The sequence below is a fragment of the Cherax quadricarinatus genome, chromosome 52, assembly GCF_038502225.1.
Source record: "Cherax quadricarinatus isolate ZL_2023a chromosome 52, ASM3850222v1, whole genome shotgun sequence".
Classification (NCBI taxonomy): domain Eukaryota; kingdom Metazoa; phylum Arthropoda; class Malacostraca; order Decapoda; family Parastacidae; genus Cherax; species Cherax quadricarinatus.
In genome coordinates, this window is record NC_091343.1 from 14,816,832 (window position 1) to 14,833,086 (window position 16,255).

At 39.8% G+C, this 16,255-nt stretch overlaps 1 protein-coding gene across 2 annotated transcripts in view; it reads left to right on the forward strand.

The window, feature by feature from the left end:
- Positions 1-1,864: 1,864 nt before the first annotated feature.
- LOC128696876 (uncharacterized) overlaps positions 1,865-16,255 on the forward strand; it is a 285,763-nt gene continuing 271,372 nt past the window's right edge. The window contains exons 1-2 of one of the 2 annotated variants that reach the window (XM_070096084.1): positions 1,865-1,939; positions 2,358-2,436. In XM_070096084.1, the coding sequence (XP_069952185.1) occupies positions 1,936-1,939; positions 2,358-2,436 (83 nt within the window). In that variant the 5' untranslated portion in view covers positions 1,865-1,935. The remainder of the gene's footprint in view (positions 1,940-2,357; positions 2,437-16,255) is intronic. The other variant, XM_070096085.1, reaches the window with a different exon arrangement.

Genomic DNA, 16,255 nt, shown 5'->3' on the forward strand with positions numbered 1-16,255 from the left:
AATTAGGGTAGTTAGCAGCCTTGAATAGTTGTGAAGAGTTTGAAAGGCTGTTGTAGTGAATGGGGTTAGTAGTAGTAGTGTGGTTGTTGTGGAAAATGGTGGTAGGCTGGTGATAATTTTGGGTAATGGTGGTAGTAGATGGTGGTAGTAGGTGGTAGTACTGATGCTGGTAGCGGATGGTGGTAGTAGATGACGGTAGTGATGGTGGTAGCAGGTGGTGGTAGTGATGGTGGTAGTAAGTGGTAGTAGTGATGGTGGTCGTAGGTGATGGTAGTGATGGTGGTAGCAGGTGGTGGTAGTGATGGTAGTAGGTGGTGGTAGTGATGGTGGTAGTAGGTGGTGGTAGTGATGGTGGTGGTAAGTGGTGGTAGTGATGGTGGTAGTAAGTGGTGGTAGTGATGGTGGTAGTAGGTGGTGGTAGTGATGGTGTGGTGGTAGTAGGTGGTAGTAGGTGGTGGTAGTGATGGTGGTCTTTCGTTACGCAATAAACGTCAGAACGCGACGACTTAATTGTGAAAAATTTGTAAAAATGAAAAATTGCAATGAATGGGCCTTTTTTTTCATTTTTTTCTGTTACAATACTTAAAGAAAAATGGATGTTATCTTGATACCGGGACGTGCTAGTGACTATGATAACTAGTACGCACGCAGGAGGCAGAGAGAGAGAGAGAGAGAGAGAGAGAGAGAGAGAGAGAGAGAGAGAGAGAAACAGAGAAACCGAGAGAAACAGACCTACTTACATTTTCTAATAATTGGTGTATATATATATATAGATATATATATATATATATATATATATATATATATATATATATATATTATATGTTCTTTGTTCCATATTATTTAACTTTTTGTGGTGTGCACGAAAAAAGATACACAATTTGACATAAAACACACTAAGTATGTTTATAATTCATGTTTCCTAGCGCCTCTTTAACATTTAAAACTCGCCTACATTATCTTCATTAGCATCTCTGAATTAGCTTATCTAAAAAATGCCGTATGTTCCTATGTATAATATACATTGGAGTGGGACATGTGTATGCATATATGTATATATGTACGCCTATTTAGGCATTTAGGTATGTATACATGAATGTGTATATGGGGAACTCTGTAGTAATATATGTATACTTGTACTTATATACAAATGTATGTGTATATATGGAAGATAAAACCACACATCTAAACATAAAAATATGAAAATTGTATATTTGGACGTCCTACCGAGGTCCTCTTCAGCAGATAATCTACTGAAAAGGACCTCAGCTGGAGGTCGAAATATACATCCATTCTCTGAATTTTTTGACCCTATGCTGTAACCATTTACAGGATGTGTGCTGCGTATTAAAAAAATGGTTTTAAGTTCCTTAATATTCTTTTAATCCTAGTGGCATTAATACAAAATTATCCTAATGTTAGTAATTCGTAGTGTTTTAAGCAGCTACAATGTTTATACTCGGGAAGGATATAACGAACATTAGCGTAATGAAAATACCTGACGTTTCGCAGACTCCATCACATGCGTAAACTCTTGGATTAAATGATGCAGATGAAGACTTTCTCGTAATGTGTTAAAGTTAAAGTCGAGGTAGATCTTGTGTGTGTGTGTGTGTGTGCTTACTAAGAAGTGTTTGTGGGGAGGCGGAGAGTCACAAATAATCCGTGTGTGTGTGTGTGTGTGTGTATTTTTTTTGTATGTGTGTGTGTGTGTGTGTGTGTGTGTGTGTATTTTTGTATGTGTGTGTGTGTGTGTATGTACAAGCACATACAACAATGTACTTCCAGCCGTCAACCTTTTTGATCTATGTTTATGCCGGTTCTTGTCTTTTCAGCAGGAGGACGCAGCAAGCCCCGCGACCAGCTCCGCCCGCAACCTCCACTAATTACCATTTTGCGAAGTAATTCTACCATCCACACTGTGGCTACACTTGCATGTGTCAGTGTACTCTGCCCTCCTAGTCTTACTAACCCATTCAACTAGTCTTACTAACCCATTCTACTAGTCTTACCCCTAAGGGGGGCATTTTTTTTTAAGCAGCCTTACAGTAATACCTGTTCCAACATTATCCCCTTCCCTTGACACCCCTCCCCCTTAGAAATACCACTTTTACTTACAAACGTATGTGTAAAAATTTTTACAATAACATAACCAGATTTGAGAAGGTTTTATCCAGTTATAGATTTGTTTACAACACTAGATTGAGAAAGTGAGAGAGAGAGAGAGAAAGAGAGATTTTCCGCCTGCCAGATATTTTCAGGCTCGACTTGTTCAGTTTTTGTTTTGGTTTATTTTTTTGTAACGTGAAATTTTGGGATTTTGGGTTTTTCTTGATTTCTATTGGCATTTGTTGCAGATGTCAACCTGGTTGCTGAGCCAAAGCCTCACCAAATCGGGCGCAAACGACCTAATGTCGCCAAGACGGGAGGTGACTGGTGAGTGTAGTCTCTTTGTATCCCAATTTCATACCAATTTTTGGGGGGGGTTTGCCCCTGCCTATTTTGAAATGTAATTGCTAGAAATCTATTTTGGATTTGTCTATTTTCACTTTTTTTTTTAGATCTATTTCGAAATATAAAATTCCCCCCCCCCCAAAAAAAAAAAATTCCTTTTTAACTCCTTGAATTCTATATTAGATATAAATTTTTACACCAATATCCTTTTAATTTATTATTCCTTTTTTAGAATATAACCCAATAAAACTATTATTCTTACTAGAGATCTATATTCTATTGCATATTTTTCTATTTCCATATTTTTTTCATCCAGATTTTTTCATATACATTTTTCTAAATAGAATTAACTCTCCTACCCCAACCTTTATTTATTGAAAATTTATGTTTTGAATAAATCAGTTTTAATGTATTATTTAATGTCTCTAAATTCTTCGTAAGTTTTCGTAGTGTATAGCATACAATTTTTAAGTGTACTTTTGAGTTTCAAATCATGTTTCTTACAAATCATAATATTAGAATTGTGTTTTGTAACGCAAGATGCTAGTTTTTTTTCTCGTACTGGTATATTGTGCATGACGGATACGCTGGTCTGTGCGTATAGTGCCGTGATAGCATCAGTAGTTGCTATTTAGTTTAAGTAATTAGTACCCTGGTTTAGATCTAGCAGAGAGTTGGCCCTCCCTAGGCCTGTCAATATTTTCTCACCCTACGTCATCACCCAGTTTCCTCTCACTATATTTCCCATCTTTTTCATTCCCCACTCCTGTTTCCTCGTTCTCTCATATTCTCTTCCATTTTTGTCCTTCCCATCACCCTTCTTCGTCCTCACCTCTGTTCTTTGCATTCTTCCCTTCCCTTCAGCTCTTCCTCAATAGTCCTCTCCCCTTCCTTAAGAGCCCTCCCCTCTTCCCTTCAGTTTCCCTCCCTTTAGAGCCCTCTACCTCTCCCATCAGAGCCCCTCTTCCCCTCCCTTCAGAACCTTCTTTTCCTCCCTTCAGACCCCCTCTCCCCCTCCCTTCAACTTTTCCTTAATAGCCCTCTCCCCTCCATTCATAGCCCTCTCGCCCTCCCTTCAGCTTTTCCTTAATAGCCCTTTCCCTTCCATAGCCCTCTCCCCCTCCATTCAACCCTCCTTAATAACCCTCTCTCCCCCCCCCATTCAAAGCCCTTCCCCTCCCATCCCTTCAACTCTCCCTTACAATCCCTCTCTATTCCTTCAGAGCCCTCTCCTCCATTCCTCACCCTTCACTGACCCTCTTCCCATCTTCTTTTCCCCTCGTCCTCTTTCCCCTCATCTAACAAAATGAAAGAAAATGTTCGACGTTTTCCTCTCGCGACCATTTACGGTCCAACAAATCTCTTAATAATCAACGAGCCGCCTGAATGAATTAGTTGTAAACAGAAAAAATAGACAGCATAAAACTAAGATTATTTCAATTATTGACAATAATATTGTCAATTTCGAAGCTTCCGACTTTATTATTGTCTCTATTATTGCTGATATTGTTTCAGTTTTATTAATATATTTATTACTACTATATAAAATTTTTACATATTGTTATATTACAATTATTTGGAATAATATTGTTATTTATTATTGTCATTTTTCCCGTTACTATCACTTATTGCTGTTATTGACTGTTATTGTTATTATTATTTAGGATGTTCCGTTTATATATTTCTTGTGTTTGTAATGTTTTCTGATGTTTTCTTTAGTATTAACATTGATGAAAATGCATAATTATGTTTTAACGGAGAAGCGCTAGACCCGTAGAGGGCCAAACGCTTCCAGCGAAACGTCGTAAACGAGAGTTGGAATACAAAGTGTTGGGGGAATATGGTATACTTCTGGTATACCTTTGATGAGTTTCGAGAGTTTCTCTACTGCTGGAGCCCGGCCGTGTGCCAGGCTCGTCTGGTGCTTTGCCTGGTTAACCGGAAGGCTGTTGCTGCGGGTGGCCCGCTGGCCTACATGTCCATCACAGCCTGGTTGATCCTTTCGCGATGAAAGGAGTGGTGTGTCTCGTGAGGAATAAACAAAAATTTTGAAAATTCATGTCTGTTGACGTGACTCGTTCCGTGACGCCGAGTCATGTTAATGGGGGAGGGGGAGGGTTAAAGCCTATCGAATGCACACGTGTTATTAAGGCTGGCTAGTTGTTAAAGGCGTTTAAAGCCTATCTACTACACGAATGTCATTAAGGCAACTTGGGTAATGGGGTTTAAAGTCTATCACCCACACGAGGGTCATTAAGGATACTTGGGTAATGGGGTTTAAAGCCTATCACTCACACGAGGGTCATTAAGGCTACTTGGGTAATGGGGTTTAAAGCCTATCACTCACACGAGGGTCATTAAGGCTACTTGGGTAATGGGGTTTAAAGCCTATCACTCACACGAGGGTCATTAAGGCTACTTGGGTAATGGGGTTTAAAGCCTATCACTCACACGAGGGTCATTAAGGCTACTTGGGTAATGGGGTTTAAAGCCTATCACTCACACGAGGGTCATTAAGGCTACTTGGGTAATGGGGTTTAAAGCCTATCACTCACACGAGGGTCATTAAGGATACTTGGGTAATGGGGTTTAAAGCCTATCACTCACACGAGGGTCATTAAGGCTACTTGGGTAATGGGGTTTAAAGTCTATCACTCACACGAGGGTCATTAAGGCAACTTGGGTAATGGGGTTTAATAAAGCCTATCACCCACAAGAGGGCCTTTAAGCTACGTGTCATCTCTTCGCCACATCTCAAGGTCACTTTAATCTCTAAAACAGAAAGTAAACCAGACCATCAACATATATACACAGAGACATAATACCTCTCAGTGCAGGGTAAGTTTTAGTAATTTGACAGAGACCTTTGGCCGGCTTTGAGCTTTCAGAAGCGAGGTGATAAACTATTAGAATTTACTTGGGCTACAATATATATATATATATATATATATATATATATATATATATATATATATATATATATATATATATATATGTCGTGCCGAATATGTAAAACTGGTCAATTAGCAAGAACTCATTTAAAATTAAGTCCTTTCTAAAATTTTCTCTTATACGTTTAAAGATATATATTTTTTATTAATGTTTATGTAAAAAAAATTAATTTTGCACCAAAAGAATCTTAGAAAACTAACCTAACCTTATTATAACAAGCGCAATTTATTTTAGCCTAACCCAACTAAATATATTTTAAATACGTTTACAATAATTTATTACTAAACAAACACAATCAAATATATTTTTTCGTTAGGTTCAGAATGATTTTTGCTAAATTATTGCATACACAAATTTTCACTTGTCCTATATGGCAAGATGAGCGTTGCTATTTAAGCCAAGGTCGCAAGTTCTGCCTATTCGGCACGACATATATATATATATATATATATATATATATATATATATATATATATATATATATATATATATATATATATATATATATATATATATATATATATTCCTTTTAATTAAGTAAATATTAAAAATATATAAACTTTGTTGTATTGTATAATTGGTTATTGTTTTATTTCTTCAGAAATATCTTTTAATAATAAAGATAGTGATAATTATAATATGATAAAAATGATAATTATAAAAAATAATGATTATAATAATGATAAAAACAGTAATAATAACCAACATAATAATGATAATTATAATTATAATAAAAGTAATCATAACAATAACAGTAACAAAAATAATTACAACCATAACTCGAAATTTTAATTCACTTCCTTATGTAGACACCAGGACTTTCACTTTCATTTTGACCAGATGATATCGTTATGCTGCGTTACATTTTCTCTACCCTGGACGATGATAAAATAAAAATAACGCTGCGATCTTAAATATTAAAATCTCCACGATGTTCATGGACAAAAATTTTCAGAGTAGAGCAGAATGTATATTATAGTCATTTTGGTTTTTATATTCTGCACCATTAGCTGAGAGAGAGAGAGAGAGAGAGAGAGAGAGACAGACAGACAGACAGAGAGAGAGAGGAAAAGTAAGCTCCCCAAAAAGAACTATTTTTAATTCAAAGAGATTCTCATTTGTTGAGAGTTTATTGAATTTTGCTTCCCAAAACTCTAAATTTGTCAATGATACGATACACTGTCAGGGCGCGAGACAACCTTCTTGTGATCTTGACCTGACAAGATGCTGGTCAACAACTCACTCCCACACCTCTAAGGTTAGAGGTGTGGCAGCGAGTTGTAGTGGTGTGGGAATGAGTTGTAGTATGGAAGTTATAGTGGTGTGGGAAGTGAGTGATGGAGGTGTGGGAGTGAGTTGTGGAGGTATCGGAGTGATTTGTAGAGGGGAGGGAGTTGAAGGTGTGGGCGTGACCTGTAGAGATGTGGCAATTAGCCCAGAATCTGCAACTCAAGCAGTTCTTACACACACACACACACACACACACACACACACACACACACACACACACACACACACACACACACAAATGGATTCCATCACAAGGTAAATTAGCCGACAAATAGAAAAAAAAGGCCACACATTGTACTCATATTAAAAAGAAAGACGACAGGGGTGGACTTTTGAAGTCTAGCCTCGTCTCACTGACAGCCATTGTTTTCAAAGTACCGGAAAAACCTATTAGGAAAAACTGGATAAAACACTTTGCCACAGATTTTTTTATATATATATCAAACAATTCGTTTTTTTTTTTTCATCAGAAAAATTCGAAGGATAAAATTTATGAAGATACAACAGTGACGTAGAAATTGTCCTGGATGAGAAATAAGTGAAAATAATTCTTTGTTTACATTTTGTAAAAAAGGTTGTGAGAGAATTATTTGTCCTGAAAGACATGAATGAAAATTAGGAAAGATGAATGAAATGAAAGTTATTTCAGTTAAAAGGCTTTTTTTTTTTTTTGCTTTCGTTTTTGCAATGAAAAAAAGCAGTTATTGATAGAAGGAAAATGTCAAGATTGATAAAAGGAAAACGGAAATGTTGATAAAGAGGACAATGTAAATGTTGGTAAAAGGAAGTTGTGAACAGTGATAAAAGGAAAATGAAAGAGATAAAAGGAAATAAAATGTCCTCATGGGGGGGGACGCTACCAGAGTGGGGGGGAGGAGTAGGGGAAGAGGGAGGAGCAACAAGCAGAGGAAGAAAAGGGAAGGGGAGGAGTAACGAGCAGAGGAAGAGGGGGAGGCAAAAGGATAGGAGGTGGGAGGGAGAGCAAGAGTAGAAGGGGAGGAAAAGGGGAGCCAAGAGTAGAGGAGGAAGGGGGAGACAGCTTTGATAGATAGGTAATGTAGATTAACGTAGGTGAGTGTCATAGAGATGGAAACGGGAAACAGAGGAAACAAAGAATGCGAAAACAGTGTGTGATATATTAAATGTGTCAGAGAGAGAGAGAGAAACGTCTCTTCAGAACATTACTTCATCTGAGATTTATTCCTAGAATAACTCGAGTCTGGAACATGTTCATACAGCATAACGATATCAACGAAATAAAGTTAGTTTGTAAATAAAGTTAAGAACCCTTATCCTAACCTTCAGAAACCCTGTGTAAAAGAGAGAGAGAGAGAGAGAGGAGGGGCTCCAGGAGTAATTATAAACGAAAAAAATCGTCCGTAGATCATATAAATGAAATTGTGGCTATTATAGCAGATTGATGTAAGAGAAGCAGTGGGACCAGACAACATACGCCCCTGGGTTCTGACGAACCCGTTGCTGCTCGCAACGTATGTTAGGTCAAGACTGAATTACCGTACGAAGCTGTGAATTATACAGCGAAATGCGAATAAGAGAGAAAAAAGGATTGAAAGACGAGTTGCAAAACTGCCGTCAAACCTTAAAAATTCAAAATTTTAAGTTACGAAAAAAAGAATGAGTTTTTTTTCGCTCACGGATAGAAAAGAGGATACGTGATAACTACACTTTAATGCCATGAACGGCAAGGAAGGAAATAGATTAGGATTTCTTAGTACCGTCAACACACTGATTTTTAGGTCTGTAAACATAACATTTACGATCCTCAGAAGTCCGCAGCTTCAAAATAAAAAAAGGGGACCGTGCAGAGGTATATTAGAAAGCTTCATTTTATAGTGTTAGAACAATGGAATGAAGGAGGTAGAAGGTGCTACGAACAAGGGAAATAGAAGAAAAATGGTAGATGGAAGATTAAAGACTGAAGAGGCACTAGAAGCGTACCTTTCCTGCAATCACAAGTTGCTCGTTATACTCTTCAAAAAAAATGGTTTGCGGATGTTATTGCCTCTGCTACCCGGTCTCATACCAGTAGTCTTAAACTGAAAAGGAAATTAAGGATTGATAATTGTTAAAATGTATGTAGGAAAGGGAAGCCAATGTATAGTGAAAGTGAGTATGAGTCACTAGTATGTACGATACTCTTTACGTGTTCTCATGATAGTAAACAGGAAGTCCATCACGGATGCAAAACGGTAAACAACCATTCTTTTTACAAATCCTCCCCGACTTACGTTCGAGTTTCTTTCCCACCGACCGGTCGAATCTCGGATGTTCCTTAACTTGTACGTATTATTCATAAGCTTTACTTACATATATTGTTTTATATTTTTCTAATTATTGTATGTTTTTCGGTCGTATGTGCGGATGGACGTAAGTCACATAGGTCGGAAGTCGGGGAGAATCTGTACATTAATATAACAGGACGGTAGTACCTCCCTCGGTGGTTGCTGTCTACCAGTTACCTGAACTACCAAGAATGAAGGAATACATGACTGACAAAGTAGTTGTGGTAAGGGATTAACTGTAGTGTTAATAGAGAGGACGACCAAGAATCAGTACTGTACCCCTTGATATTTCTAGTATATGTTAACTCATGAGTGAAGAGTGGATCCCTTCTTATCTGTATTTGTGGGTGATATTAAAACTGCGAGGATACAAATGCGTTAGGGCCAGAATCAAGTTTTAGTCACAGCTGCTGTCAGCGAGAAGCAGTTGGATTCAAGTTGCGGTTGAGTCTTATGCAATGACCTCTGCTAGTGCATTTGGTGCCTGGTTGCAGAATTCCTTATTGAAGCCTCCACAGCTGGGTCGCTAGTGTGGAGGGCTCGTATTGTGCTTGCTCTAGGTTCGAGTCCTTGCACTCTACACAGTCCTCCACTATATCAACAAAGACCAACCGCATCCCCAAGTCCGACCTTTTTCACATAAGTCATGCACTGATAGATAATTTTCCATCATTAATCCCTAATGCTGGTAGCATTTTACAAACGAATTCAGGATTTAGTGCAATTAAATATTAGTAATTTGTAATGGTAATTTTACATGTATTTGGAGATTTTGGAGTCATTATTGTTGTCTAGAGATTTTGGAGTTTAGATTTTTGACCAAGAATTAATATGGCAAAAGGAGTACTAATTGTTTAGGTTGAAATTCTTTGTCTTTATCGTGGTATATTCACTCTTAGGATGACTGACACTACCCAATAAACCCATCCCTCGGAGTAAAATATAAATTACCGGGATATTTTGACATATATAGGTTTGTGTATTGTATATATACCTCAGTAAGTTGTGAGTGAAGTACGTGGTATTCAGGAACATAACAACACTAACTGCACTCTTTAATTTGATTATTGTCTGTGTATTAGGCAATTCCCAAGCTGCACTTGTAACCAAGATTAAGCTTTGCTACTACAACTTCCGTCAGAAGTACTTGTAACCAGTACTAAGCCTGTCTACAACTTCCGTCAGAAGTACTTGTAACCAGGACTAAGCCTGTCTACTACAGCCGTCAGAAGTACTTGTAACCAGAACTAAGCCTGTCTACTACATCCGTCAGAAGTATTTGTAACCAGGACTAAGCCTGTCTACTACAGCCGTCAGAAGTACTTGTAACCAGAACTAAGCCTGCCTACTACAGCCGTCAGAAGTATTTTTTAACCAGGACTAAGCCTGTCTACTTCAGCCGTCAGAAGTACTTGTAACCAGGACAAAGCCCGTCTACTACAGCCGTCAGAAGTACTTGTAACCAGGACTAAGCCTGTCTACTACAGCCGTCAGAAGTACTTGTAACCAGGCCTAAGCCCGTCTACTACAGCCGTCAGAAGTACTTGTAACCAGGCCTAAGCCCGTCTACTACATCCGTCAGAAGTACTTGTAACCAGGACTAAGCCCGTCTACTACATCCGTCAGAAGTACTTGTAACCAGGACTAAGCCCGTCTACTACAGCAGTCAGAAGTACTTGTAACCAGGACTAAGCCCGTCTACTACATCCGTCAGAAGTACTTGTAACCAGGACTAAGCCCGTCTACTACAGCCGTCAGAAGTACTTGTAACCAGGACTAAGCCTGTCTACTACAGCCGTCAGAAGTACTTGTAACCAGGACTAAGCCCGTCTACTACATCCGTCAGAAGTACTTGTAACCAGGACTAAGCCCGTCTACTACAGCCGTCAGAAGTACTTGTAACCAGGACTAAGCCCGTCTACTACAGCCGTCAGAAGTACTTGTAACCAGGACTAAGCCCGTCTACTACATCCGTCAGAAGTACTTGTAACCAGGACTAAGCCCGTCTACTACAGCCGTCAGAAGTACTTGTAACCAGGACTAAGCCCGTCTACTACATCCGTCAGAAGTACTTGTAACCAGGACTAAGCCTGTCTACTACAGCCGTCAGAAGTACTTGTAAACAGGACTAAGCCCGTCTACTACAGCCGTCAGAAGTACTTGTAACCAGGACTAAGCCCGTCTACTACAGCCGTCAGAAGTACTTGTAACCAGGACTAAGCCCGTCTACTACAGCCGTCAGAAGTACTTGTAACCAGGACTAAGCCCGTCTACTACAGCCGTCAGAAGTACTTGTAACCAGGACTAAGCCCGTCTACTACAGCCGTCAGAAGTACTTGTAACCAGGACTAAGCCCGTCTACTACAGCCGTCAGAAGTACTTGTAACCAGGACTAAGCCCGTCTACTACAGCAGTCAGAAGTACTTGTAACCAGGACTAAGCCTGTCTACTACATCCGTCAGAAGTACTTGTAACCAGGACTAAGCCTGTCTACTACAGCCGTCATAAGTACTTGTAACCAGGACTAAGCCCGTCTACTACATCCGTCAGAAGTACTTGTAACCAGGACTAAGCCCGTCTACTACAGCCGTCAGAAGTACTTGTAAACAGGACTAAGCCCGTCTACTACAGCCGTCAGAAGTACTTGTAACCAGGACTAAGCCCGTCTACTACAGCCGTCAGAAGTACTTGTAACCAGGACTAAGCCCGTCTACTACAGCAGTCAGAAGTACTTGTAACCAGGACTAAGCCCGTCTACTACATCCGTCAGAAGTACTTGTAACCAGGACTAAGCCAGTCTACTACAGCCGTCAGAAGTACTTGTAACCAGGACTAAGCCCGTCTACTACAGCAGTCAGAAGTACTTGTAACCAGGACTAAGCCCGTCTACTACATCCGTCAGAAGTACTTGTAACCAGGACTAAGCCAGTCTACTACAGCCGTCAGAAGTACTTGTAACCAGGACTAAGCCCGTCTACTACAGCAGTCAGAAGTACTTGTAACCAGGACTAAGCCCGTCTACTACATCCGTCAGAAGTACTTGTAACCAGGACTAAGCCAGTCTACTACAGCCGTCAGAAGTACTTGTAACCAGGACTAAGCCCGTCTACTACAGCAGTCAGAAGTACTTGTAACCAGGACTAAGCCCGTCTACTACATCCGTCAGAAGTACTTGTAACCAGGACTAAGCCCGTCTACTACAGCAGTCAGAAGTACTTGTAACCAGGACTAAGCCCGTCTACTCCAACTTTTTCATTCTGTTTACATTGCAAATTGCTGCGTAAATATACTAATCAGTAATGATAGTCAATTCATTTTCAGAATCTAACTTAGGTACCATGAGAATAGCAAACAGTTCATTTTATAATGTTGAAGCGCATTTAGTAATTACTAATTGTCTAAGCGAACATGAGCGCTTAATTACTATCAGACACAGTGGTAATAAGAACTGTTGTAGCTCTGGCAGCTGCCACTTCGTTAGATCCTTCGTTAGAAGCGAAAATTTGTGCATGCAGTAATTTCGCAAAAATCAGTCTGAAACTAACGAAAAAATATATTTCATTGTGTTCATTACTAAATTATTGTAAACTTGTCTAAAAGATATTTAGTTGAATTAGGCTAAATTAAAATGCGCTTATATTAAGATTAGGTATATTTTATAAGGTTCTTTTGGTACAAAATTATTATTTTTTACATTACCATAAAAAATATATCTTTAAACGTATAAGAGAAATTGTTTAGAAAGGACTTAATTTTAAATGAGTTCTTGCTAATTGACCAATTTTACCTATTCGGTACGACGTGTATTTATATATATATATATATATATATATATATATATATATATATATATATATATATATATATATATATATATATATATATATATATATATATATTTTGCAGTTAGGGAAATCACAGTCAGACTGACCAGCGAGCTGGTCAGTCTGGTTCCTAGATGATGGCACACTAGCAGGTACAAAGGAGTCCCTCCTACATGACCTTACACAGGTAATGACACGGGGACAGGAAATGGGTCTCATCCTGAATCCATCCAAATGTGAAATCATCTCAGTCAGTCAACAAGTGATAAATGCAGTGAGATCAAAACTACCAGGAGCAGCAGTCATTGCCCCCACAAATAGTGTCTTGCTAGGAGCACCTCTGGGAAGCAATGCCATTGACACAATTCTCAGGAAGAAATTGGAAGAGTTAAGGAGAATGGAACAACGAATAGGCAATCTGGACACCCACGATGCCTTGTACCTTCTCACAAAGTGCTTGAGTCTGCCCAGGTTGACATATTTCCTAAGATGTGCACTTTCATATGATAACCCTATACTGCACGAATATGACAGTATTCTGAGGCAGATTTTTACGAAAGTACTTAACCTTACTCTAGAAGACGGGCAGTGGAACCAAGCTACACTTCCAGTCAGACTAGGCGGCATTGGTGTCCGCAAGTCATCACAGATTGCGTTACCTGCTTTTCTGTCCTCGTGTATTGCATCCAGAGAGCTTGTAGCAGCGATTCTCCCTGAACATCTTAGGGACAAGATTGGAGCCCAGGACCAAAAATTCATTGACGGAGCAATGATCTGGGATAATCTAACGGGCTCTGGAGCCAGACCTGCTCCCCCCAACAACTACAAACAATCGCACTGGGATGGTCCAATAGTGGAAAATATAGCCTCAACGATGCTTCAGTGTGTGTCAGGGAAGGATAGAGCCCGCCTGCTGGCAGTGAGAGCCCCTCATGCTGGGGACTTTCTGTTGGCTGTTCCCAACTCCAGCCTTGGCACACGCCTCGACCCACAGACCATCCGCATCGGTGTTGCCCTTCGACTTGCCGCCCCTATTCTCGCCGAACACAGGTGTATTTGTGGCAGTGAAGCAGCAGACCGATTCGGGTACCATGGTCTTGTGTGCCGTAAATCCGAGGGAAAGATTGCAAGACATGAGGAGGTTAATAACATCAAGAGGAGCCTCACAACAGCTGGATGCCCAGCAGTAAGGGAGCCACCCCAACTATGCAGATCTGATGGCAGCCAGAAGCGTCCAGATGGTATCACCCTTCAAGCCTGGACAGATGGGAAGCAGGTGGTGTGGGACTATACATGTGCATCTACCTTGGCTGATACCTATCTCCAATACACCAGGGAGGAAGGAGGGGCAGCTGCCAGCTTTAGGGAGTCCCAAAAGTCTAGAAAATATGGAGAACTTGCCCATCATTATATGTTTGTTCCCATAGGCTCAGAGACCCTTGGCTCATGGGGAAAGAGTGCATCTAATTTCCTTAAGGAGCTGGGAAAAAGACTCATCAGGGTAACTAGGGATCCCAGGGCAGCTAGTTTTCTGTTCCAGCGGCTCAGTGCGGCTGTTCAAAGGGGTAATGCATGCTGCATTTTGGGCACACGCCCCAGCTCTGAGGAGCTGGATGAGATTTTCGCCTTATAATCGGTGATACACACGTAACAACATGTACCGTATATGCCACCTTTATATCAACAATGTATCTCTTAAATCTTCTGTGCCATATTATGTAATAAAATATTCCTATTGGTAAAAAAAATAGTTTAAAAGATGGGGTGGTAGGGGAAGTTTAATATTCAAATGGCTTCAGGAAGAAATCCAAATATTCTTCCTTGAAGCCTTTTTATCCACTTCTCCGAGGCTATGGGTCCCACAATTTACACCAGAGCTGGACCCCATTATATATATATATATATATATATATATATATATATATATATATATATATATATATATATATATATATATAAATTTGCAGTATATTCTTACGTATCAGCTATATTATTTACAGTTAATTTATGCTACAGATTAATGCTGGTAAGCTGCCTGGGAATGTTTTAGGGAACGTATTGATAAACTATCGTCCAGGGGGAGAGGGTGGAGTGCTCTTGTTTGTAATGAGAGATCATCCGGGTTATGGGATTTGTTATCCACTTGTTGTGTTTTGCTTTTAATCACGTGTAAACATTTAATAAGATTCGTGGTGATCGGGTTTGTTTTTCACCATTTTAATACCAGATACAGTGTTAATTATCCTGTTATTGGCACTGGGAATAACAAGCCCCTCCTTATATAAAGAAGTTTGGTATCTGTACGACAGTCTGATATAATTTCGAGGTCTTCATTTTGCATTATCTCGGCGGAATCTAATGTAATTCCGTATATATGTTGGTAGAACTACCGACATTATGTAAAGAAAAATGACACAAGTGCAACTAATGTGACATTTTATTGTGGAAACGTTTCGCTCTCCAGGTCAGTAAGTTAACCCGTGTTAACTTTTATCAAAGTCAGTAAGTTAACCCTTGTGCTCTGTGCGCAAAATTCAACCCAGACATTAAAGCAGTGAATGATGTGTCGAATCAAACACTTAAAAACTGTTGAAAATCAAGTTTGCACCAAGAAGTCAGGTGACTGAGCAGTAAGGAGAGAGTGAGGGGACTAAACGTGACATTAGAAGGTATTAGAGCCAGAGGAGACATGATCACGACCTTCATGATACATAGAGGCGAAAGATAGCCTATAGCCCACAGACTGGCTAAAATAGCACAAATGCAGAGCATTATCTTATTACGCTGAAAGTTGAGACCTGCCTTGAGCCCCTCGTTGCCCCGCCTGGTCTGGTGAAGCTTACATAGCTTTCGACTACATTTGCAGTGCAGTGATTCAGTCTACAGAGAGAAGTTTGGCGTGACACTAGGCTTCCCGATCAGCAGTGCTCCACCAGTCACTGTCAAAGTTATCATTTTTTATCTCGCCTCCCAGACTACTCACCTGATCGCACCTAGACTGACTACGGTTGTACAAGTATGCTTGCTGTGTAACAGTCTGTGTTGCTGTGTAACAGTCTGTGTTGCTGTGTAACAGTCTGTGTTGCTGTGTAACAGTCTGTGTTGCTGTGTAACAGTCTGCGTTGCTGTGTAACAGTCTGCGTTGCATAGGTATCTATGTCGAGCAAGCAACGTCGAAATTAAAACTGATACGCGTTCGGTGTTAGCGAAGTTCCATTAGTCTACGTTACTGATGAAGTACTGAAAATGTGCAACCGAGAAAGAATTTAGTTCAAGTTGGATAAAGCTGATGGATAAGGCACACTTGCAACGTCTCTGTACCCTCACTAACGAGACGTTTCGCTAATGCATGGCTTTGTCAGTCCAGTATCAGGGAACACGAACCGGAGATAATGGAACTGGAGAGGCAATTTTAAGGTGAGCGAGAAATAC